This window comes from Takifugu flavidus, chromosome 20, assembly GCF_003711565.1.
Source record: "Takifugu flavidus isolate HTHZ2018 chromosome 20, ASM371156v2, whole genome shotgun sequence".
Classification (NCBI taxonomy): Eukaryota; Metazoa; Chordata; class Actinopteri; order Tetraodontiformes; family Tetraodontidae; genus Takifugu; species Takifugu flavidus.
In genome coordinates, this window is record NC_079539.1 from 9,401,609 (window position 1) to 9,425,282 (window position 23,674).

At 46.0% G+C, this 23,674-nt stretch overlaps 1 protein-coding gene across 3 annotated transcripts; it reads right to left on the minus strand.

Annotated features, from left to right (window-relative positions):
- Positions 1-324: 324 nt before the first annotated feature.
- Positions 325-23,278, minus strand: dpysl2b (dihydropyrimidinase like 2b). 3 transcript variants are annotated; one of them, XM_057018868.1, is made up of 15 exons: positions 23,079-23,278; positions 22,452-22,725; positions 13,918-14,006; positions 13,012-13,196; positions 8,513-8,677; positions 8,307-8,368; positions 7,327-7,407; positions 7,171-7,239; positions 6,717-6,837; positions 6,448-6,604; positions 6,210-6,351; positions 5,803-5,973; positions 4,168-4,347; positions 3,907-4,072; positions 325-3,371 (listed from the first exon to the last, which is right to left on the minus strand). In XM_057018868.1, the coding sequence occupies exons 2-15, from the start codon at positions 22,716-22,718 to the stop codon at positions 3,280-3,282; spliced, it is 1,947 nt and encodes a 648-aa protein (XP_056874848.1). In that variant the 5' UTR covers positions 22,719-22,725; positions 23,079-23,278; the 3' UTR covers positions 325-3,279. The 3 variants fall into 3 exon arrangements, with proteins under 3 accessions (XP_056874848.1, XP_056874847.1, XP_056874849.1); XM_057018867.1 differs by lacking the exon at positions 23,079-23,278 and having other exon boundaries at positions 22,452-23,004; XM_057018869.1 differs by lacking the exons at positions 22,452-22,725; positions 23,079-23,278 and adding an exon at positions 20,233-20,540.
- Positions 23,279-23,674: the final 396 nt, after the last annotated feature.

Genomic DNA, 23,674 nt, shown 5'->3' on the forward strand with positions numbered 1-23,674 from the left:
GGCATCATTGGATTTCATGGGATTATATACGTTGGTCCAAGACTCAAATTGTGAGAAAACAGTACAAGCTTAAAATGCAAACCTGGGGCCACTATGTAAACATGTCTTGATCCCCAGTCCAATTTTCTGCTATGTTTAATGATTACATGCAGCGTTATAGCCAAATCAAAATGTTTCTGTGTGTTTAATCTACTCTACAAGTTGGACCTGATATCTGCTCAGCTAGTTGCATAATTGATGTTCAGTTAGGTTTGGATTCATGAACATTTTGGTGTGTGTCAGAGTCACTTTGACTTTGTTCACCTCAAAACTCCCTGCAAGAGACCTTGTGCACTCTTTTATTCTGCAGACTTGCGGAGGAAATGAAAGAGATGTGAAAGACGGTCTTTTTTTTCTCTTTTTTTTAATTTTTCCTTTTTCAACATCACCATTCATAAGGACTGACACTTCTCCCACAGCATCCCAGAAATCCCCACGGTCACCAAGACAAAAACACCATTGCACAGTTTCAATTTCACAAGGGACGGGGGCCTACAAAGGTTGGGGGGGGGGGGGTTCAAAAGCATCAGCAACCCTCGGAAAGCTCAGCCTGAGGACATACGTATCACTCATGTTTTCACATAATGTGGCATTAAAAAATCCATCCAAGCTGACAGAGCATTAAAGGAGTACAAGTGAGTGTAAAATCGAGGCGGCGGGGGACACAGCGAGGACGCCGCGTTCAGTTCTTCAGGCGTGACAGCGGGCCTGTGTGCGAGACTGCGTCCAATTAAAGACCCTTTCTTTTGAAGCGGAGGCCAACCATACATGCGCGCTGGGACGGGGATGCGTTGCCATGACAAACATCAAGGAGAAACCCGCGAGGGTGGAAGGGGTTTGGCACCATGGCGACAGCTGCAAACAAATTTACGCATCAGGGATTGAAGAGGTGGCGGAGGGGAAAAGGGGGGCGGGGTTGGAGACGTGAGGTGGGATTAGTCACCATAGCGTGTTTTTAGCTACATTTACAGTAACAGCAGGGAGGAATGTCGCAGCCTATTGGCTGATGTCTGATCTCTTCGCCTTGGACAGCCCCCGCACAGTGTGGAACATATGGGACTTGGTCTGTGCGAGTCAGGTTTTTAAAGTCACACTCAAATTATACGACTAGGAAGAATAAATAAATCCACATAAGATAAATTTAACACTTGAATCTTATGGGGGACTATGCAGCAGGGCCCATGAGGGGAACGATGGCTCATATTGGGCCCTTCTAATATATCTTTACAGAGTTACTACCCATCCTAGAAGGGTCTTTGCTATTTTAAACTGATCCTCGGGTGTCTCGTTTGCCCACGGATATACTGTCGCTCCATCAGTGAACCTCGGATCATTAGTCTCAGCGCGGTCCTGACTGGTCTGCCCTTGACCCCCTCCCCTGCTTTTGGGCCTATTATGCAACACCATTGTCAGAATCACAAGATCACAGGTCAGGTTAGTCTCCATCAGCAACCAGTTGAGGTTTGAACACACCCCAGGGTTGTAAATAAAGCAACACATGCTGTGTGTATTACTATATTAACACTCTGTTAGGGAACTAACGCACAACTGCGACTACGAGCTCCTGATGTTCTATCGATTGGTGGATTTTGCTGCACAAAAAAGCCCCAAGAGCAGAAAATGAGAGTCAAGAAGACTTGGACAGATGGTTTGAGCAAGTTCCCAAATGTAGGACAGCCTTTAAGAGGGCGAGGGGCCGTTTTCAATGGGGGAAAACATTAATTCTGGATGTTTAAATATCTTCGCTGCCCCGCCCCCAAACACCTCTGTGTCCATCAGGAGATTATTTTCATTTTCTAATAGTGTGAACGGCCCAGCTGACCTCAGGCTACGTTCATTACCTCATCAGAGACTGTAAAACGAGTTGGTGGGCTGAGTGAAAAGAAGATCGGTGACCTGTGTCGCAGAGGAGGCCCCCCCCGGGCCGTGTCCCATCCCTCACACATCAACGCTGCACTACAGTCAGAAGAACATCAGCTCGTGTCTAGTTTCAAGCATAAATTAATAGTGTTCGGCCCATCGGCGCCTCTAGGTATAGAATGACACTAAAAAGCAGTTTGACAACAAGGTAAAAACTCTAACACATTAGAACATTTCGAGCATTTTTCACCTTTTACGAGGGTTCTGTCGACCCCATGAAAGCTCAAAATCTGGCACCTTTGAATCGGTTAATCCTGGCTATTTTACAGCTTGTTTTATATCTTACATCTTCCACTAAGCTCAATAACCAAAATGAGAAAAGTAAACTATCAGTACAACTTTTGTGAGTTCAGGCACATAAAGAGCAAAATAGGGAGGAAAAAAAAGAGGAACTTTTATGCGAGTAGGAAAAAAGAATCATTCGGTGTGTAAATGCACTGATCGGTGATGGACGGTGTCAGAGGAGTGAAGGTAGCTGCGGAGTGGAATGGTATCTCCCCTGCGCTGCAAGGAGGGCGAGGAAACGCGGAAACTTTCTCTTTTCGATCGCACCGACCGATCCGACGCCCGAAAATGAAGGTTCATCTACCAACGTTCCTTCAGCTACTCAGAACACGCAAAGCTGGAAGCCAAACAGGTGGGACGGTGCAGCAAGCGCTAAAATAAAACCCCAAAACAACAGCAACGTTGTTTAAGAGGCATTGGTTCATTCTCAAATCGCATCCCCCACTCACGATTGGTGACGGGGATCCGCAGCAGCGATCTGCTATCAGTGGAGGCTCAATTCAACGGGATGCAAAAACGGAACCCACCAAGACGAAGGATCAAAAGTTCACGACTTGAGTTACGCGTTAGCTTGTCGTTTTGCTCAATTTGCAGCAATCTTGACTGTTTTGGCCTCTTCAAACAATAGTGACGACGTCTGGTGTGCATGCTTCGTTCCGACGGTGCACGGAAGAGAAGAATAAAGGAAAATACAAGTTCCATGGTTTACCCTCATCTAGTCCCGCAGTTAAAATAACAAAAAACGTGAAAAATACGGGAGACAGAACGGTATAAAAAACAAACAAAATAATGCAGTTAAAAGTGCTCGAACAATGATTTTTTTTTCTCTTTTTTTATCACATGAGGCAGAGCATTTCATTTCTAACTGTGTCCTCTTGAAGAGTCGGGAGGAGGAATACGTGAGCAGGAGCCAAGGAGGAGGTGAAAGGTCGAAGGCCGGCGGACGCTGATGGCTGATCTCTGAGCCCGCGGCTCCTGCCGGCCGCCCCCGCTCGCATCTTTTGGCTTCCTCCTCGGAGGCCGGAGGTCGGAGGCCTAACCCAGGCTGGTGATGTTGGCCTTCCCACCCGGGGGTGCTACGATGCGCTGGGTGGGACGACGGGGAATGTTGTCGTCAACCTGCGCTCCTGTTGGGGCGATCGTATGAGACAGGCCGTAAAAAGGATTGTTTTAAAGTTTTAAAGACCTCAAACTGGAAAATTAGCAGCAGCGCCACTGGTTAACTGGTTTCATCTGAACCCAAACATCTGAAATAAAAAAGTATGCAAGTACGGACTTCAAAAGTACCAAGGACTTCCAAGTTCACAAGGACGTAGGTTCCAAAAATGGGACTAAGTGGAACAGCACTTGGGCGACGACTGATGTTGTTTCACAATAACAACACAACACAAGGCCCTGTAAGAGCTCTGACTTTAAGAAAATGACATTTGTGTTGTGGATTCTCTCATTTTACAAAGATCTATAAGATCGTAAAGTTCCAATCCAAGTGCGAGTAGCTATAGACGACCCCAGCTTAATGTTAGATGAGTGTTAGCTCAGCTAAAACTATAGCGTGGATCAACTTGTGATCATAAAGATACAGAATTCAATTCAATGTACGGAGCCGAAAGGAATTTATACAAGTAGAAATCATGTGACCAAGAAGTGTGTGGATAAACTGACCGGACAGGCTGAATCCAGACTGGTGCAGGTTGCGGACGGGCTGGTTGGGTTGTTTGGCAGGGGAGGTCTTGGCCGAGGAGGCGGGGGTCATGGCTTTGGGTGTGATTGACACCTCACAGACCGGCCCATCGTAGAGGCCTCTGGGGACCCCCCGGAGCTCAGCCAGCTGCGGGGAGAGACACCTCCTTTCAGCTTTCTGACGCTAAGCTAATGAGCTAAATGATTTTGAAACTTGGATGCGCCTCGAGACGGCTTGCCTACCCTGCTGCGAGCTTTTATCCTCTTGTAAACGTAGTCGGGGAAGGGTTTTCGGGGCACGAAGCGGCCCGAGCCCTCAGTGGCGTGAAGGGTCCCTTCCTCCAGGACGATCTTGCCCTGGCTGATCACGACCAGGGGCCCACCGCGGACCTCGGTGCCTTCGAAGATGTTGTACTCCACGCTCTGTCGGGAGAGGAACGGCATAAACCATAAAGATTTGTATAAAAGCCCAAATATAGAACAGCTGGTGCTGTAGGCAGGTATGAAACAGAAATGTCTGCTTATCATTATTATTTGAGGAAAGTGGAGGCTCTTGTCTCCCTCGATAACACAAATCATCACAGCCTCAAAGCAGTAACCCCCTTCCCTCCTGTTGATTAGATATGATGTAATGGGCCCTAATCACATGCGGGATCTGGACATTTTTATGCTTCAACTTCACAGATTTATGGAAAACCTCACTCATCCCCGCGCTGAAAAGCTGCCAGAGTGAGGCTGAGAGGAATTTGCGCTTATGTGAAGTAGCCGGGAAAAAAATGGCCAGAATGTTGGTGGATTAAAGTGCACTTGTGAACGTAGCTTAACTGGTTCCATTTATGTGCTGGTAAAAGTGTCCCCCCGGGCTTCAAAAGCTAAGAGCAAAGCTAAGCGGCGGGGCGGAACAACACAAGAGGAAGAATGAGGGCTCCGTTCTGTTGCAAAAGGAGCGCGAATGTGGTTTTTTGTGGTGGTTTTGGGGTGTTTACAGGGTCCTGCTGTTTGGGAAGGTTGCTGTGCTACGAATCTGGTGGCTGGATGGCTGCTCTCGCTGACTGCACCTAAAGCTGAGCTCATGGATACTTGGAGCACATGCATGAAATCACCAGGTTTGGCCTACTTTTATACCCTCTCACACACACACACACACACACACACACACACAGGCTCTCTTCTGAACAGTAGTCTTTTCTCTGACCAAGTGGTATAAAGACGCCAAAGAACCTGATGGGCTAAAATAAACAGAGCATAAGAACACACAGTAAGAAACTCACACTCTTTCAGACACACACACCCACATCCTGAGACATCTACCTTTGTGAGGACTTTCATAGATATAATGCATTATTTAGCTCCCTACCTGCCCAACTAACCCCTTAACCTGAACCCATGTACAAGAACACAAACACACACACACACACATACACACACACACTGATCTTTCACAGGTACAATATAACCTGAACCATAAAACCACGTCTTAACAGACCACCGACGGTGTGAGAACCAGCCAAAATGTCCTCACTTCCAAAGAGATGTTCTCACTTTAGTGGTAAAGTACATTTCTTTGGTATGTATCATGTACCACAACACACACTCAGAGCCATCTGTTCTGAGGATGTGACATCACCCCTCAGAGAGTGTGGGAGGACCACACCCAGTTCAACAGTTAAGGCAAAAAAGAGACCCAAAAACCAGGTTGTCATCTAACAGAAATCAGCTGTTCTCATCAGTCGTGACCACTCAGTGGTGTGTGGGTGTGTATCTGAGGTGTCTGTGATGTCCCTATACTTCGGCTTGTGTCCGTTAGGATGAGATCATCATACTACTACTGTCTCCTCGATGCAGTCAAGGCTGAACTGGTTTGTTACTGGTTTGTACCGAGTTGTGGCTCTTAGCCGAGATGATCTTGGTGGTGTCTGGGTCCCACAGCACCAGATCGGCGTCCGAGCCCACGGCGATGCGTCCTTTGCGAGGGTACAGGTTGAAGATCTTGGCGGCGTTGGTGCTGGTCACAGCAACAAACTGGTTTTCATCCATTTTTCCTGTCACCTGGAAGGACCCAGAACCAAGTCAGTCCCTTTGTTGCATGTATTAGTATAATTACTGGATTCCACGACCCAGCCTCTTGCCAGTGTGCCTGTTGCCATGTCGACTGTCTGCTTATTCATAAAAAATGAATTATGCTAACATTACTGCAGCCCAGTCTAAAGCTGGGAGCGACACTTAGCACATGTGCTAACCTGTGACCCCCCCTTTCTGCTTAATTCAAGGAATCTCCTGCGTACCACACACTTGTCCCAGATGATCGACATCCTCTCCTCGGTACCGTTGACGCCTTCAGGGATTAAGCTGAAGTCATCTTTGCCCACAGCACGCTGGGCGGTGTTGAAGGGACAGTGAGCACTTCCTGTCACCTGGAGGTCGCCACTACAGGAGAAAACAATAGTTTTGTTTCCCCATCTCACACACACAGTCTCACACACACAGTCCAGTATTGTCCAGGTAGGTGGATCGTTCTCTCACCAGGACAGCAGGGAGTTGAGATAGTCTGGCGTCGTTGGATCGGGGCTCAGAGGAGGGGAGGTGACGTAGGCAGCTGCCTTGGCCCAGTTCTTGCTCCAGTAGTGGGAACCATCAGTCCCTAAACTAGCAGTGATTGGCTCCCCATAGACCACCGTGCCTAAAATCAGGATTATAATAAACCCCCCAGTGAGTTCGATCCCCTTCAGTTGGATCTCAAATTACTCAGCATCTCTGTAATTTTCCCTTTCAGGGAAAACAGGCCGTCTCACCCTTCTTCCTGGCCTGAGCGATGACGTCGGCGGCACTCTTGCTCATCACCTTGGTGATGTAAAGGGGGCAGTTGGTCTGATTGGCCACGGTCACCGAGCGGTTCACAGCCTCCGCCTCCACCTACACAAGGAAGAGAGACGAATTTGAACTTTGAGGAACAATATTAAGATTTTTTTTTTACCTTTTACACATTTACATAGAAATATCGACCCAAGGAGGTGTTTTTTTCTAAGATTAAATTGTTAGCCTAGCCCAGCTGGCTAGGGTGTACCCACAGGGAGGCAGCAGGGATAGAGCCCTCCCCGCCCGCCTCGTACGGGAAAAGCAGAAACAGGATGACAGATGAAAATCTGTTCACAATTCACAGTTTTATTACTCTGCAACAGTCATTTTATTGCAAGTAAGAACTAAAACACCTCCTGATTTGCAGGAAATCGTCAGATCTGCTCTAACCTCCTCAGGATGACTCAGGACGTGTCCCTCTGGCCCAGTGATGCCCTGCTCCAAAATCCTGCGCTGCTCCTAAAAATGCCCATTTCTAATGTTAGTATCCATCTGATGGCGTTTTACCAACCAAACAAGAAGCAAAACAAAAAAGCGACAGCCTACCTCAGCAACAATGTCTCCGTTCTCAGCGTGGACCTGAGCAACGGCTCCGAGGTCACGGATCACACTGAACACCTCATATACCTGCAGAAATGAGGGGGAAATAATGCTTAAATAGACTTCCATATTTCTGGCCTCTTTCATAAGTCTGAAACAGCTTTTCCTTCGGTAATGTGAAGCAATTCCCAAGATAAGTTTATGTTCATTAGCTTTGGTTAGGTGATTAGTCAGCGACTCAGCTCAAACCAGACAGAAACAGAGAAAAAACTTTGGAAAGTTCACAGTCTGACCATTTTAGATTTTCCAGGGATATGTGATAATACTTACCACTGTTCAAAAATCAACCATGAATCTAGGAAACAAGCTAATGTGCTGAGTGTGCACACAGAAAAGCATTCATACTCTGCACTGCAAGCTTTTAGCCTTGACTAGACGATGCTGCTAACATGTCATTTGCATAAACAAAAAACACTGAAGTAAAAAAACTGATGGGAAAAAACATCCAGACACTATTCCTGACTTCAATAACGGTTTATTTTTGTGGTTAAATGAATCATGGCCTTGGAATAAATGTAGGTGAATCACCGTCTCCCGGCCGCTGTTTCCAATAATAACTGTTTAATACTCCGACATGTAAAAATCAATGATAAATTCTTCCACGGCTGCCAAAGGCAACACAGATCTGCTTCAAAAGCACTTTCAGGTGGGAGTAAATAACTTAACCAGGAGTCTGGAGGAGAATAGGAACGAGACCATTTTAACCTTTGGGAAGTTAAACATGTCAGCATGAAGAGAAGAGTCGCCAAGACAAAGAATCAAACTGTAGATCAGCAGCCAAAGTTAAGGTCAAAATGTAATACAAGACTTATTGTTGGCTGCCTGGCTGCAAGGTGGCTATTAGATTTGATCTTTTAACTCATTTGTTTTGATTATATTCAATCGGAGTCTCTGTACGGCTGCTACAAATAAGTGAAAAATCAAACCTGAGAATCGGTAAGCTGGAAAATATCTTTATAGGCCAGATAGACGAGGAAGGAGTTGACACCTGAAATTCAAATGAGAAAGAAGAAGAGAGAAATAGTTATAGAAAATAAGGCAAGCATGCATTCAGGGTATTAAGAACCTCGGTGCTTTTAGAGAAAGTCGCAGGTCGGGAATAACAACTAGAGAGGTAAACTTGTTCTGGTACCGTGATCCTTCACCAGCATCTCCATTTCCTCCTGGATGCCCTTGTGCCACTCGGTGATGTCGATGTGCAGCGAGTAGTCGCAGCAGGCTTTACTGTCGGCCCAGCCGCGCCACTGCTCAAAGGCCGACAGGAGGCTGACGCCGGGTTCAGGGACCACGTGGTCGACTGGAAAACACACACGCACAACGCCGTTTACAGAGGCGTCCAACAGGGCCCGACGCTGGGCTGCCGACAATAGGTGTGTGTTAGCTGCACTATACCTGAATACTGAAAGGAAGGAAATAAAAATTAAGGGTTACAAAGTTGATCCCATATTGATCTTAAATCCACAGCAAATTTTCTGGCTTATTAACGAACCACAAATACAGAAATTTGAGTTCAGCTCGATATGGGACACCCCCTACACCCTCTATAGGGCACTATCTTTGTTGGGGTCACCCTTTTGTTGAGGTTAAGTGAGCATCGCTGTATACTATTTAGTGCACTCAGCGTTTCCTATAGTGCACTGTGAAAAGTAGTGGTCAAACCAAGCAATACATCCCATCTTTCTTTGTGGTTGCACATGATGAGCTAGACATGATGTGCATTTTAATTAGTAATTAAGGTCACTATTAATAAACCACCAGTGTTGTTAATCCTCAAAAAAAGATAAAAAATGCTTCAGCAGATCTGACGTTGATCTGAGCGTCCAAAAGCAGAATTACAGCTTAAGTGTGACCTGTTGTCTCAGCTGAAAGACTTAAGGGCATTTTCACTTCAAAATATTTCACTTTTATTGGAGAAAATCATTATTTTAATCTGGAGGATGAAAGAGCCGCCGTTACATTTTATTTCACTTCTTGTTTAAACTGTTTGAAACTGTTTCCGAGGGTAAAAAGCTAAACTAGCGAAGTTACCTACACGCTCCCGTCCAAAGCAGACAGATATTAATATGAGTATAGCTGTTATGACCTGAAGAACCTGATTATACAGACCTGCGGCTCACTGACATAAACACAAAGGTACGTTATTTCCTATTATTATTTATGTCAACCTACTTTTTTTTAACATAGTCATACATTTGTTCTACAAAATCCTCTTATTTCCTGTTTCCTCTCCACAACCTACAGCTTCTCTAAAGGATGACGGACGCCTACACAACACTGAAACATCAGAGGAGGAAGATATCCGAGCCACGATTGCCCAGTCCGGTTATGATAAAGTAGTAGTAAACACTTCTCTTGTTGATTAAAGTCATATAGTCTCTTCATACATTAAATATATGATTAGAAATCAATAGAACTTGTTTTGACAGCAACTCTGAGAGGGGAGGCAAAATTGCCCCTCTTGACCACACCTGCGGGTGCGGACTGCCCGGTGAACACATTTGGGAGTGTCCTGTGGTAATTATCGTGTTGTTGCACCTAATCGTGACGGCATCACGTGCGAGGGGGCGACAGCGTTTGCTTCTCACGTGACTACGTGGCTTCGTTGTGATTGTGCGCGGTCGTCTGGCAGCTGGAGGCAATGTTGCACTTTCCAGCTTTGGTCTAATTTAAAACAGTCTTCTCAGGCATCAGGAATGCTTCATCAGTGGGGCGCACCTGCGTCACCCTGGCAACCAGCCCAGACTTTCCCCAGACAGCCTTAAAGACAACATGCGCTTCGATCGGCGCCAAGAGTTCTGATGAGTGTGAGTGTAGCCTGATACCCTCTAAGTAAATGCATCAAAAGACATTTGATTATGGAAGTATTAAGAAACTACAACGAAAATCCTCCTCGATCCTTTTACTGATTCCTGATTCTATCACAGCTGATCCAGTGACCCCCCCCCCCCTCCCTCCCCTCCCCTCTCGTCTCCTCTCCTCTCCTCTCCTCTCCTCCCCCTCTCCTCTCCTCTCCTCTGCTCTCCTCTCCTCTCCCTCACCTCTCCTCTCCTCTGCTCTCCTCTCCTCCCCCTCTCCTCTCCTCTCCTCTCCTCTCCTCTCCTCTGCTCTCCTCTCCTCTCCTCTCCTCTCCTCTCCTCCTCTCCTCTCCTCCTCTCCTCTCCTCCTCTCCTCTCCTCTCCTCCTCTCCTCTCCTCTCCTCTCCTCCTCTCCTCTCTCTCTACCCACCCCCCCATCAGCAGGAGGGTCCCCCTACATGAGCCTGGTCCTGCTCAAGGTTTCTTCCTGTTAAAGGGGAGTTTTTCCTGCCACTGTTGCTTGTCTGGGGTCAGGCCCTGGGATTCTGGAAAGCGCCTTGAAACAATTCTGATTGTAAAAGACGCTATATAAATAAAGATTGATTGACGGGGAATCACAGGTGAGCCCAGGTCCGACACTTCAACTCCACACCTTTGACAGTGTGTTAGAGGCAAATCTTGGGTTTTTAGTTTATTTTTAATTGGATGACAACAGTTGCTCTTCGTGGTCCTGCTCAAGGTTTCTTCCTGTTAAAAGGAAGATTTCCCAGAAGGTTTCTGTAGAGCACCTAGCAACCACTGGGATAGCAGTGTGAAAATGTGTCTTGTTATAAAATTTCTACCTTTCTTTGACAGAACAAAGATCAAAGTCCCGATTGCCTCCCACCCCATCAACTCTCACGTTAGAGAGTTATTTGCTTACAGCGGGTTGCTATGGCGACATTACAGGAATCTGCTCTGTGCCAAATGAAAAATGAAACATGTAGCAGCTAACAAACTCATAATCTGTTCCTGCAGCATTCCTGCCCCGCCCGCTACCCCCCACCCTGTACGACTTTCTCCCCACTGTGCTCCTTCTCGTGTAAACGTCCACTCTGGAAATCAAGGCGCCACGAGCGGCGCCACAGGCGTCCTCGTGCACCATCACCAAGATCAAGGTCACACCATAAGACCTCCAGACGGTACCACTCCCGTTCTCCCTTTAACCTAAACCAGAAGATGCTCCATGTCAAGAAATTTAAAAAATTTCTCATCTCGTCTCGTCTTCCACTTTATCCAGAACCGCGTCGCGGGGGCAGCAGCCTGAACAGAGATGCCCAGACTTCCCTCTCCCCAGACACTTTCTCCAGCTCTTGGGGGAGTATTCCGAGGTGCTCCCAGGCCAGCCTGAGAGACACAGTCTCACCAGCGCCTCCTGGGTCTGCCTCAGGGCCTCCTCCTGGTGGGACATGCCTGGAACACCACCATAGGGAGGCGTCCGGTGGGCATCTGAAACAGATGCCCGAGCCACCGCAGCTGACTCCTTTCAACGTGAAGGAGCAGCGGCTCTACTAGAGTGCCTGAGCTTCTCAGCCTCTCTTAGAGAGCGTTCAGCCACCCTGTAGAGGAAACTCATTTCAGCCGCTTGTACCCACAATCTCGTCCTTTCGGTCATTACCCAAAGATCATGTCCATTGGTGAGAGTAGGAGCGTTGTCTGGCTAATGAACGGATAAATCTCTTCACCGTGACAGTCCGATACACACGACTGCTTAACTGCAGAAGCTGCACCGATCCTCCATCCCTCATGAACCTAGAGAGGGCACACCACCCTTTTCCGGTCGAGAAACCATGGCCTCGGATTTGGAGGTGCTAATTTTCATCCCAGCTGCTTCGCACACGGCAGCAGACCGCCCCAGTACGACCTGGAGGTTCTGGTTTGAGGAGAACAACATGACATCATCTGCAAAAAGCATGGATGGAATCCTGCGGTTCCCAAACCGGACTCCCTCCGGCCCTTGGCTACGCCTGGAAATTCTGTCCATAAAGATTACGACCAGAACCAGTGACCAAGGACAGCCGTGCCGGAGTCCAACATGCACAGGAAATGGGTCTGACTTGCTGCCGGCAATGCAAACCAAGCTCGGACCCCATACTTATGGAGCACAACCCGAGGGACACGGTGGAATGTTGACCTGTTGGGGTAACTCCCATGAACCCTCGAGCACCCTGCGGAGGGTATAGAGCTGGTCCAGTGTGATCCCCCTCTAGTTGGAACACATGTGTGTGTAGCATATTTTTCACCAGAGAGCTGTTTAAACCTTTGCTAATTTTGTTTTATGGTTGTAAAGTAATAACGTTGCATGGGAATTTTGTAAGTTTGACTAGCTTACTAAGCTCCTTTGAAAATACGAACCACAAACCAAATGTTTAAATTCATACAGTGTCTGGGTTTTAATGCACAAACGTCCATATGAAGCAACAATAGCTCAGCCTTAATGGTTAATATACATTCTGAATTGAAAACGGTTCTGTCACTTTTTTTCCTTACAAATGTAGAAAAGCTCTGTTGAGTTTCATGCCAAATACAGTATAAAAGGTGTTTTAATGGAACAACTGATGATTCCACAGTGGTTACTGAAAGAAACCTTTCACCTTTGTTTTTGATTCTGCATTCATGACTTTCCACTCCACCTCAGTCCTCAAGTGTGCTCATCCATCAGTTGTTGGAAACTTAATTCCATTTCATTTTTTGCAAAATCATGCCAGAACTGCAGGCTCTCGACCGCCACCTAGCGGTCCAGCAAAATAGTGCAGCCCGCACCTGCAGTAAACTGATACAGAATGGTGTAACTCACTGATCATGGTGGTGCCTCCTGCCAGCGCTGCCTTGGTGCCCTGGTAGAAGTCATCCGCCGATGTCATGCCGCGATCTGGCATCTGGAAACGCGTGTGTACATCGATGCCGCCTGGCATCAGCATGCGACCGTGGGCATCGATGGTTTTCACCCCACCTGGCACGATGAGGTTTTCCCCAATTTGTCTGTGCAGAGAAATATGACGGACAATGAAACACAATCGGAATGGGAAAAAAAATGCGTATAAACGAACAGCTGCACTGATTCATGGAGCAGGGTCATATCCTTTTCCCCCGGTTGTGATACTTTAGTCTTTAATTTTGTAACTGGGGAAACAAGTTATAAAAACATACAAAACAGCAATTTATGATCAGTTAAACTGACAACAGTGTCAAGAGATTCATTCTTTACTTTGTAAAACTTTACATCATGGCCTTTGAGTCCATGATGGTGTTGCAATGTGCAGCTTCTGCCAGTAGGTGTCTCCTGGGCCTCATTTCCACCTAATGGTGCAGTTCAGTACAGTTCAGTGTTATTTGTACATCAGTCACTTATTTGTAAGAAGTTGGAAAGGGTTTCAAAAGAATAGCACCTTCTGTCACGCCACCGCTCAGCTAAAGGTTAAAACAACGGTCACAGAACCGTCGCTGCACAACAGGAAGCTAATGCAAACTAGCAAGATTGTAGCTTACCTGGTTTCTCTTTCTAACTGTTTACTTTCTACAATGAACTTTAAAAGTATTTCTGCTTGGGTAATTCATGTCTGTCATTTGTCACATTTTAAATGAGAGCTTTTTTGTTTTTAATGTTGTTGTATTCTGATTAATAGCTCCGCACGACCTGCGTCAACATCGTGCTCACTTTCTTTTATTTAGCCAAGCAGCTGAAAACATGGAGAGAACTCACTTGATGACTCCATCCTCCATGTAGATGTCCGCACAGAAGGACTGGTCATCGTTCACGATCTTGCCCCCTTTGATCAGGAGACGGTCGCTCTGCAAAGCAAGAAAGACGATTCATCTCTGCACTAACTTCACTCCAGTCGAAGCACGTTGACAGTGTAAGAAAACATTTTTTCAGGCGAAAATTCAATTTATACATGAAAAAAATGTGGGGAAAAAAGATGGGAACCAACACAAGCACCAATAAAATTTCTTTGGAGCCACAGTATGTAAACAATAGCCTCACTATGGCCTTTTTAGGATGCAGACTGATAAGGAACTTATGGCTGAAAAATGTCTTTCAACTCCCCACACACACACACACATACACACACACTTCTATCTTTGTTAGGACTGAGGCCCTCAACCCCAGGGGCCGGGAGGACCAGCCTAAAATGTCCCCACTTTGCTATAAAAGCACATTGTGTTACTCACTCGGGAACAAGAAAACACACATGCAGACTAATTATTTATTAATCCATCATCAAAGATCTTATATCATTATGATGTTTGGCTCAGTACCTTTGATGTCTGAAGAAGGATTACAAGATATGTTAAAAATATCCATTAATAAAAGAGATACAGAGAGAAGATTAAGGAAGAAGTTATGAAGGTTAGTTTAGTCTGGCCGAAAAATAAATAACACAAAGCGCTCACACAAAGTATATATATGGTCAGATGCAAAGACCTTCATCCTTTATCTCTCTTATGCGCCCTTTTCCTCATCAACATTTAGCTTCAGTTATGAATTCTAAGTTCAGAACGTGTAATTCAACAGGAAGGTTCAGTCCAATTCTTCACACGGGGTGTGCTTCAGTGTAAAATGTCCTGCTGAGCGCCGCGGCAACAAAGAGGCGCCCTCCTTCCTCCAGACACGCCCCCTCTGTCTCTCCTCATGTGGCCGTGTTGTCACGGCGATTACGCGAGGGCCAATGGGAGCGCCGGCTGTGTAATCAATCATCTACGCTCTTTCGCCGCCAATTGTCTCAGTACTGGAGAGGGTGGATGAGGGTGCATGGGAAGGGGAGGGAGAGCCAGGCCACATCCTCCCACCCAGTAAACCACTCCCACCCCCCCACCCCCACCCACCCATTTGGTCGCCCCCCTGGTTGTCTATCCAAAAAATGGGAGTGGTGGCAGTGGTCACAAGGACTGCAGCGTGCTCCGCTAACAAAGGCCGCTATGTTGGAGCTCCAGCAGCCAAACAGCTCTGACCCCCAAACACAACAGCGGTTGCTCGTGGCGACAGCACCGCCTTGCATCTGAACACACTCCTGATCAGGCCGCACGCGTTAAACAAAAGAAATCCGTCGGCACTTCAGCCACATATGCTACGTCTTTTTGGCCCGCGCAGCTGGTCGCAAGCAGAGAGGAGGAGGGGGCTCCACACCCCCAGATTACTGTCCCAAAATTAGCAGCCCTGTTCTCCAACTGTAGCTCGGTGGAAGCAGCTAATCTGGAAATGCTCGCAATAGCATGAAGAGAAAAGGACAGATTGATTAGCTCTAACGTGCAGATGTTTTAGGAGACTCCAACAGGCTTAAAAAACAAAATAGAGAAGTACTGATTTTATTACATTTCAACTCCGAAATAAAAAAATGATGAAGATGATGGTTGGTCTGAGCTCTCAGTGAGAGGCTGAAATAATAAAGTTATTTGTCTATATTGCTGCTGCATAGGAACCGCGTAAACAGACGGAACAGACAGATGTAATAAAGTTGAATCCTCTCTGTTCTTGGAGGGAAACTAAGTTGGCAGCTGCACACTTGTGGCTTTTCAATTAAAGGAAGACACACACGCTGTGTGCTGCAACACACTCCGGACCTCAGCTGAGTGCAGCAGGTTTGGAAAACGCCTCCTCGCCATTATCTGACAGCCCTGATGGGATCCGGCCAAAGAGGTTATGTGACGGAGAGTATCCGTGGCAGAGGGGTGCTAATGGCCTGTGTGTGTGCAGCAGGCTGCTGCGGTGGAGCGCTGGGCTCGCTCCAACCCACTGGGCCGCTTTCATCAATGTTGTGAAAGACGCCATTACATCATGCACCACTGCCGGTGTCAGGTTACCGAGCGGGGCCGCGACGAAACGACCTCGCTTTTCAACACCGGGCTAACACGAAACCAGGGAGGCTAAATGAGCGTTGCAGACACAGACGCAGCGCGAGAGAGTGGGTCGGAGCCCAAACATGACAGCGACCTTTCCTTCATGGAGGCCCCCAAACAGGAAGTGCACACAGGTTCGCTGGGTTCACAGCTGTGTTCAACTCTACTGCATTACTCAACCGCCGCTGATGTCATATATCCAATCTTTGGTGATTATTACTGAATCTAGACACAAAGAACCAGCCATCTTTCCTCTGAAGCGGACTTATGAATGAGTTTGGCTAATTTCCTTGAGCCTATTGTGATAGCAGAACCATGAGCCACATTGGAACTTTTATGAGGAACCTTCTGCAGCAGCCACGTTCTGGAGTGAGTTTGCTCATGTTCTAGAACTCATGGGTGCTCTTTATTTAAATCTGGAAATTTAAAACAGACAGACTACTCATAAGGAGCGTTTGTACCAGCTTTTTTGGAGGATTCTGAGAGAATTGTCAATGTTTATGATGTGAAAAAGCATCAGTGATGCTAGGATGCTACATCCAGATGGGGGAGTGTTAAAGGCCAGTAAAAACTTTGAATAAAATTGAGGGGATGAGTGGTCTGCATGAAGGTAACAAACATCTGATGACGGAATATTGCGTATTTGATCATTCTGTCCAGTTAGATCAATCTGTCCGAAACATTTCATAAAGAAAAAAAGATGAGTGGCGTCAGGGGAGGGATGAATTCAGGGCAAAAATCTATAAATGCCTCTGCCAATGTGTGATGTAACCTGGTAACGTCTATGTGTTGCTGTCCAGATGGAAAATATCCTGGGAACTTTTGTGAAGTCAGATAGAGCGCTGCCAAATTAGACAGGAGGATTTATTGTTTAGGCAAGGGATGATTAGAAGGCTAAATTCTGCTGTCAAAATCGCCTCTGTACGTGTTCGAGGCTCCCGTGCAAATTCAAACGCAGCCGAGACAGCTGGAAAAAACACACGCTGATTTATTTAAGTGTAAGTTGAAATGTGTAAACAGTGTAAATTTGAATGCAGACTAACTGCTGTGTATCCTCGTGTTAATAGAGCCAGAGCATATGAAGGGGACGTTTCAGGAATTAGCGGCTAAACAAAGCACAACACTGTTTACTGTAACAGGAACACGGCGCTGCCACTTTCAGCTGACTAGTAAAAGCTCATTGAGGGGCTTTTTCCTCCTTTTTTGCTTCAGGAAAACAAAGGAAAATAGTAAAAGGTTTGCATTTCAAGCAGGATTTGTTATTATTATTGATTGAATCCCAAAACTGAATGTGTGTGCTTTTAAAAGTATTTATTTTATTCATGCAAATACAAAAAAATACTTAATAAGAAAAGTAATATCACCAATTTGGGATAGTTTGAAATGCAATAGTGAAGGTTTTTTTTATATCGTTGCCTCAATTGCCAGCAGGGAAATGCTCCACTTCTGCGGCAACTTCGTTACCGTGGTAACGCATTCACTAAAGCTAACTATCTTTCTGCAAAGTCTGGGCATCACAATAACCTCTTTGTCCGTTCTTTCACTACTGATCTTAAATTGTGGCTGAATTCATTTGCATGGCTTCATGCAGGGTCAAACTTTACAGGGCCAGACACATCCTCTGTCCCGCCGTCCAACAGCAGCCACAGGAATGTTTGGATTAGTGGACACATTTTCAACAGGGATACAAACTTCCATATTTTATCACCGTTTGTGCCGCTGCTGTTGGAAATATAGGGAGTATTTCTCTTACTTACAGCACGTGTTGGACTGCAATCATGAATGCGGCCACTAGGCGGCGCGTACTTTTAGGGACATTCGAATAACCGATGGATCACTTTTTTAGAAATAATTTTATCTTTTATACAATTAAAAACTGTTTTCAACAGTGTGCTAATGTGGGAGGAGCTCCGGTTGCAGTGCACTGTGCGATAAGTCTAAAGGTGCTCACACATGTATACACTGACACACACACACATGCGTGCGTTGAGCAACTTGTAGCAACTACGTGCTACAGGCAAACGGCCAGATGATCTCTGATCCGCTGAGGATTGAACTCAGAGACTTTCTTCCTGGATGTTCTTTAAATATCCTCCCTCTGTTTTACATGCAAGAGCTCCAACATGAGCTTGCTCCATTTCACTTGCATCCAAATGTATATCCTTCATTAAAATTCAAAGGAACTGAGACAATCTGCTCCCATTTGAAAAAGCAAATGAAAAGTCAATATTTATATCATGTTAAAAATGCTTCATAAATGCTGGAATTGAGATCAAAACCATTTGAATGTCATCTTACTGATAACCTATAATGTAGAATTTGCTAAAAGTAAATGCAAATTTTAGGCAAAAATGCACTTTAATTATACAACCTCAAATACAGCCTCATGTATCACAGCAACAAAGCTCTTCTTACCCTAAACATGCATCTTACATACTCCCTGCAGCCTGAACTCTTCCGATTCACCAGAAGTTATCAGATGATGCAAAAGCTTAAAAAGCAGGTGGTGAGTTTGTGAAGGTTCATTCATATTTGATGAGTTCCGCCTTAAGTGCGCCCCAGCCTGACTCCATCTGTCCCAACCTAACCAGTTAGCCTAACCAGCACTCCGAAGAGACCGGACCCTGAAAGTCCGCTTGATGCATCATCTAACGTCTAAATTAGATTGGCTAGTGCGGAAGACGGCTCAGAATGCAGAGTTCCTCCATCACCGCTGTGGTTTTTCATTGAATAATGTCATTAGTTTCCTCTGTAGCCTCAGTTTGAATGAATTAAATCTGCTGGTCAGTGATGACGTCCAGCTCCGCCGTGGTTACAGTGTTACCTGGAGATGCAGCATTTGGACCGTCTGGAGAGGCCTGAAGTCCACAAAGCCACCGAGAAGCTCTCCTGTTCACCAGCTGCGTGAAAATACATCTCAAAGAACTCAATTCTGGACTGACCCACTTCTTTCCTTCAAGAATAGGACATCTATCCCTTTAGGTTGGGCTTAATCACTGATGGGACTCAAACACCTACTAATCCTCTGATCCCTCCACCAACCACGGCTGCAGCTCGAGGTTTCTTCTCATGAAACAAGATTGCGCCCAGAGATTTTGTTTCCTTCTAGGATTTTATGCCTGGTCGTACGGGAACCTGAACGTGCCGCCTGTTTTCTGCTGCACCTGCCGATATGAAAATGAACCAGCCTATCAGGTTGCGGCACCTGTATTCTGATAAACGGCCAACAATTTCACAGGCTGGTAAGAATCTACAGCTAAAATGTTTCCTTTTATCGCAGCTTTGCACCGACTTTAAGGTGCAGAAGGGCTGCACCTCCCCCACCCAAATCCTTTGATATATATCAGAGATATTTTTAGATTTTCCTTTTCTTCCATCCATGCAGACAGTGGCCTCCCTCCTCAGCTCTTCCCTTCATTACACCGCTGGGATGGAACGGGAATGACTGTCCTCTCTCCTCCCTGGCTCCCCCACCCATCTCCTCCCTCCTCCTCTCTCCACTTTCCATTCGCACACCATCATCAATGCAATCCCGGGGTAATTTGCGATCTGCCCCGGGGTGACACCGGCAGCGTGCTCTTATATGTTTCCGTGCCTCTAAAACACGTATATATACATATAGATTCTAAAGTAAAGCAAGAGGTTGGAAAAAAAATGCAGCCGGATGCAGGGGAGCATTTGTTCCACCAGTTGTTGTGCAGTGACACTGGGCTCCCAGACACACCGCCTAACAAAGACCACCGGCCTGGAGGCTCCGCTACAGACAGACCACGAACAAAACCTGACAGAAAGGTCGATAAATCTGCACCAGAAGTGACCAATAAATGTGAAAATGAAAAAAAATATACATTAGTTCCAGTCCTGGTTTCAGCACGGTCGTCAAGATGCTGCAGATGACCGTCAGATTTCGGCCTCAGCGCGCTACCGATGGGCTGGCTCGTTTCCAAAAGGTTTGGTCTCGCAAAAAAACAAATAAAAGAATGCATCTAATAATACACGAAGACAGCTGCTGGGTCAGCTGCAGCCCTTTCAGCTCCGAACTGAGAAGTGCCGAGGAGGGCAGCGGCGGATGAGGCCGAGGCGCATGGTCCTCGCCGCCCCGGTGACATCCGGCAGGCCCAGGCGACCAAATCGAGCACGACGATCGCCTCTGCAGCGTTTGAATGAACCCCAAACTCACCGTGATGCGGGGAATGTTCTTCTTGCCCTGATAACCAGACATCTTTGCCGTCTTGCTGTGCGCCGCCGGACCGCAATCAATGAATGGCACGCTGGATTGCCGCTAAAGCGAGGATGAGGAGGTGGGCGAAAAAAAATTGAGCGTGAAGAGCGGGGTGGTCGCAAATGAAAGAATAAACCCGTTTCTCAACTTCGGCTCGTGTCCCGGCTTCCTCCCGATGCACCAAAACCGTTCCTTTCCAGACAGAGTCCGACAACGGGGGAGGGAGGGACCGCTGGCGAGCCTCTTTCCCATGTAAAAGGAGCCCGACGGCGCATGCGCAAAGCCTCGCCCTGCTCCATTGACAGGAGAGAGCCATTAATGCCATCAATTGCTCTACGTGGATTAGTGAAGGCAGAGAGTGTACACACAGACAAACGGGGAAAAGAGCAAGCAGCCATTTTGGCTCTATTTTTTTATTTTTTTAATGTAGGGGCTCCAAATCTGAATGTAACTGCTGTGATTTATTTGTATTGACCTTATTCTTAGAGCATATGTGATGTCCAGATCAGGCATCTTCAATAATCCACCTTTGGCACACAGGAGATAGGGGTGGGGACGCCTCGTGGGTCCAGGAAGCTTTCGAGGATGGTTCCAAAGTGAAATAAATATAATTTGAGTTTTTGTTTAAACTGAATACCTGAAAATAATGAATCGAAGAACTTTTGCACTTATTCAGAGGTCATTTTTTTGGCCAGCGCATATTCAGTTGTCACCAACAGATGCTGCAACCATTCCGAAATCAGAGATCCTGCTTTAAATTATCCTTAAATTATTATTTCAAACCAATGGAAATACAATTCAAGACATCTGTAATATAATGTAATAAGTAATGCTTACCATTGCCAAAGATAGAGCTTATTCTCACCCAAGAGAAGATAAGATCAAAGAAGTTTAGAAAAGATCAAAGAAGTTAAGATAAAATAAGTTAAGATAAGCTCAAATAAGTTAAGATAAGATCAAAGTAGTTAAGATTAGATCAAAGAAGTTAAGATAAATCAGAGCTCTCCCTAAGGGCATACATACACCATTTCTTCCATGGCCACCAGCATCATATGCCTCTTCAGAATGACTCATTCTTCAGATCATGTGAGTGCACATGGAAATTTGATCCTTCACCACCCCCCCCCCCAAAAAAAAAGAAGGAAAAAAGGAAGAAAAAAGATTGACTCAAACACAAGGAATTTCTGCCAGTAGACAGGTTTCATTCTAACAAAGATTTACATTTTCTCCTTTTCTGGAAGATTAAACTGCCTTTTAATTGAAATAAACAACTTTCTTTCTCCTGAGCTTCCTGCATAGCAACATGGCAGCTGAGGTCGGGAAGAATTCCAATCCAACTCAGTCCATCTGGACCAATATCTGCCCCTTTACCTTACCTATCAGTGGTACTGGTAATTATCTCAGACATTACTGAATTATTCTACTGGTTAAAAGTGTTAAAACAGACAGAACAATTCTGCTTCCTGTGTTGGTTCTCTCATAGCAATTGTGTTTCTTTTGTGCTGTAAATGAAAACCTGGTTTTCCTGGACAGAGACAGTGTAAATATATGGTGAAGGGAGGCGTAATCCAGATTAAATTTAGATTTCAGTATTTCTGAAATAACCTGTTTGCCTTTGAAACACAGTCCTGGGCCACACAGATGATCAACATGTTACACATCTCAGCTGAACACGACCCTAAGCTTTTTACAACATCCAGACAACGGTTCTTTTCTGCTGAACCTAAACGCACCATCAGTAGACGTTGCATCATGTGTGACATGTTTAAACACTCATCGGACATGCCATTTAAAATCAAACTAAACCTAGTAGAAAATTTTGCAGTCTATTGAAGACTGTTGAAATCTACAGTGGATTGACCCAAACAGACTGAAAAAGCAGGGATGACAAGTGAAAATGTCAGGGGCCACTCCCTCAAACCGCAGCGCCGGGGAGTGGGCCGTCCACCACTATGTCATCTATTGTACTCCATTGCTTCCTGGGAAATGTAGGCCCGGTAAGTTGATTTCCATTCATCGCCTACAAGCTTAAATAAAGTCAAATCACTGTGCGTCTGGCTGCAGTTGGGACGAAAAATAGTGCGCATTGCTCTGATTTTTAAGGATAATCAGATTCCCAGTTTTGCAACTAAAAAAAGACAAATTAAAAACCGCATGCTATGAAGACAGACTGTTACCTTTTTATCGTCCAGATTCTGCAGCGCTTCCTTCCCGCTGCTCTCCCTGATCTCCACCTTCCTCGGCTTGGAGATGTCGGTCTGCCGGTCGATGACTCGCCCCTCACTCCGGCCCCTACACGCTGACAGCACGTCAAAGTCGAGCGTCTTGTTATCGGAGGAGCCTTCCACCGGGCAGAACACGCCGCAGAATTTCTGCCTCGGCCTGGCGGGGCTGTCGGAGCCCATGTTCTTGAAGAAGCCTGGTACTTCCCCGGTGGTAGACATGCCTTGTCTGGGTGGTCAGTGGGGGAAAAAAACGGAGTTCAGCCCCTACTTATTGTATCGGCTTGTGCAGCCGCCGCCTTTCAGAGCGCAGGTGGACGCACGACAGCGCAAAGGAAAAGCTCACGAATGCTGCAAAAACAGTCACTCTGTCATCTATCCGATAATATGGGCACAGCCTACTGTCTCTCCTGCCACAAGCAAACAGTTTGGAATTGCTTACTCATGAGTTTAACTGAGCCTGCAGCAAGCAGCTGATTTTACTCATCGGCAAATAAAGAGAGAGAGAGAGACCTCCTGTCTGTGGAAACAAAGATCCTCTATAGGCAACAGGAGGAGGATGTTTCCTGATGATGGGATTACCTCGGGAACACCCAGACGCCCTCTCTTGTTCAGGGTCAAGCCAGAGCTGTAGAAACATCAGGGGACAGATGTCGCACAGCTGTGTCTCCGCGATCTGACGGATGGGGCGTTTCTGACACCAAACTTTGAGGCGATTACGCAATCAGCACCAAGGAGAGTTCCACCAAAGTCACACCCATTCCGACGAAGAAGGGCGCTGTCCGTTCAGCACCACACCCTCCTCATCCTCTTCTGCTCATGCCAAAAATCCCCAACATTGATATGTGAGATGATACGTGAGAAAAGCTGATAACAATAAAGATCTAGGGTTATTTAGTGGCTTGATATGTTCCATTAATAGGCCCTGTTGCACATAAAGTTGACACAATCCATTTCTTATTCCTATGTTTATCAGTAATCACCTTTGAATAAGGTCGGTTAAGTTTTGAAATTGAGTTATAACATGTTTATGCAACAGTTGATTATACAGTTGATTAACACTGATTAGGGATTTAAAAAATATAATCTAACTTTGTCGCCAACCATTAGACACATGCTGCTGATTTCTGATTGGTCAGTTATTGTGCTAAAGCCAGGCCGTGTGATTCGTTTGATGC

Excerpts from the sequence above, each read along its gene's own strand:
- dpysl2b (XM_057018868.1), bottom strand. The coding sequence starts at position 22,718 with ATGTCTACCACCGGGGAAGTACCAGGCTTCTTCAAGAACATGGGCTCC. Across the intron at positions 6,352-6,447 it reads CTCAACTCCCTGCTGTCCTG|TGGCGACCTCCAGGTGACAG; the intron begins GTGAGAGAACGA and ends TTTCTCCTGTAG. Across the intron at positions 4,348-5,802 it reads CGGCTAAGAGCCACAACTCG|AGCGTGGAGTACAACATCTT; the intron begins GTACAAACCAGT and ends CTCTCCCGACAG.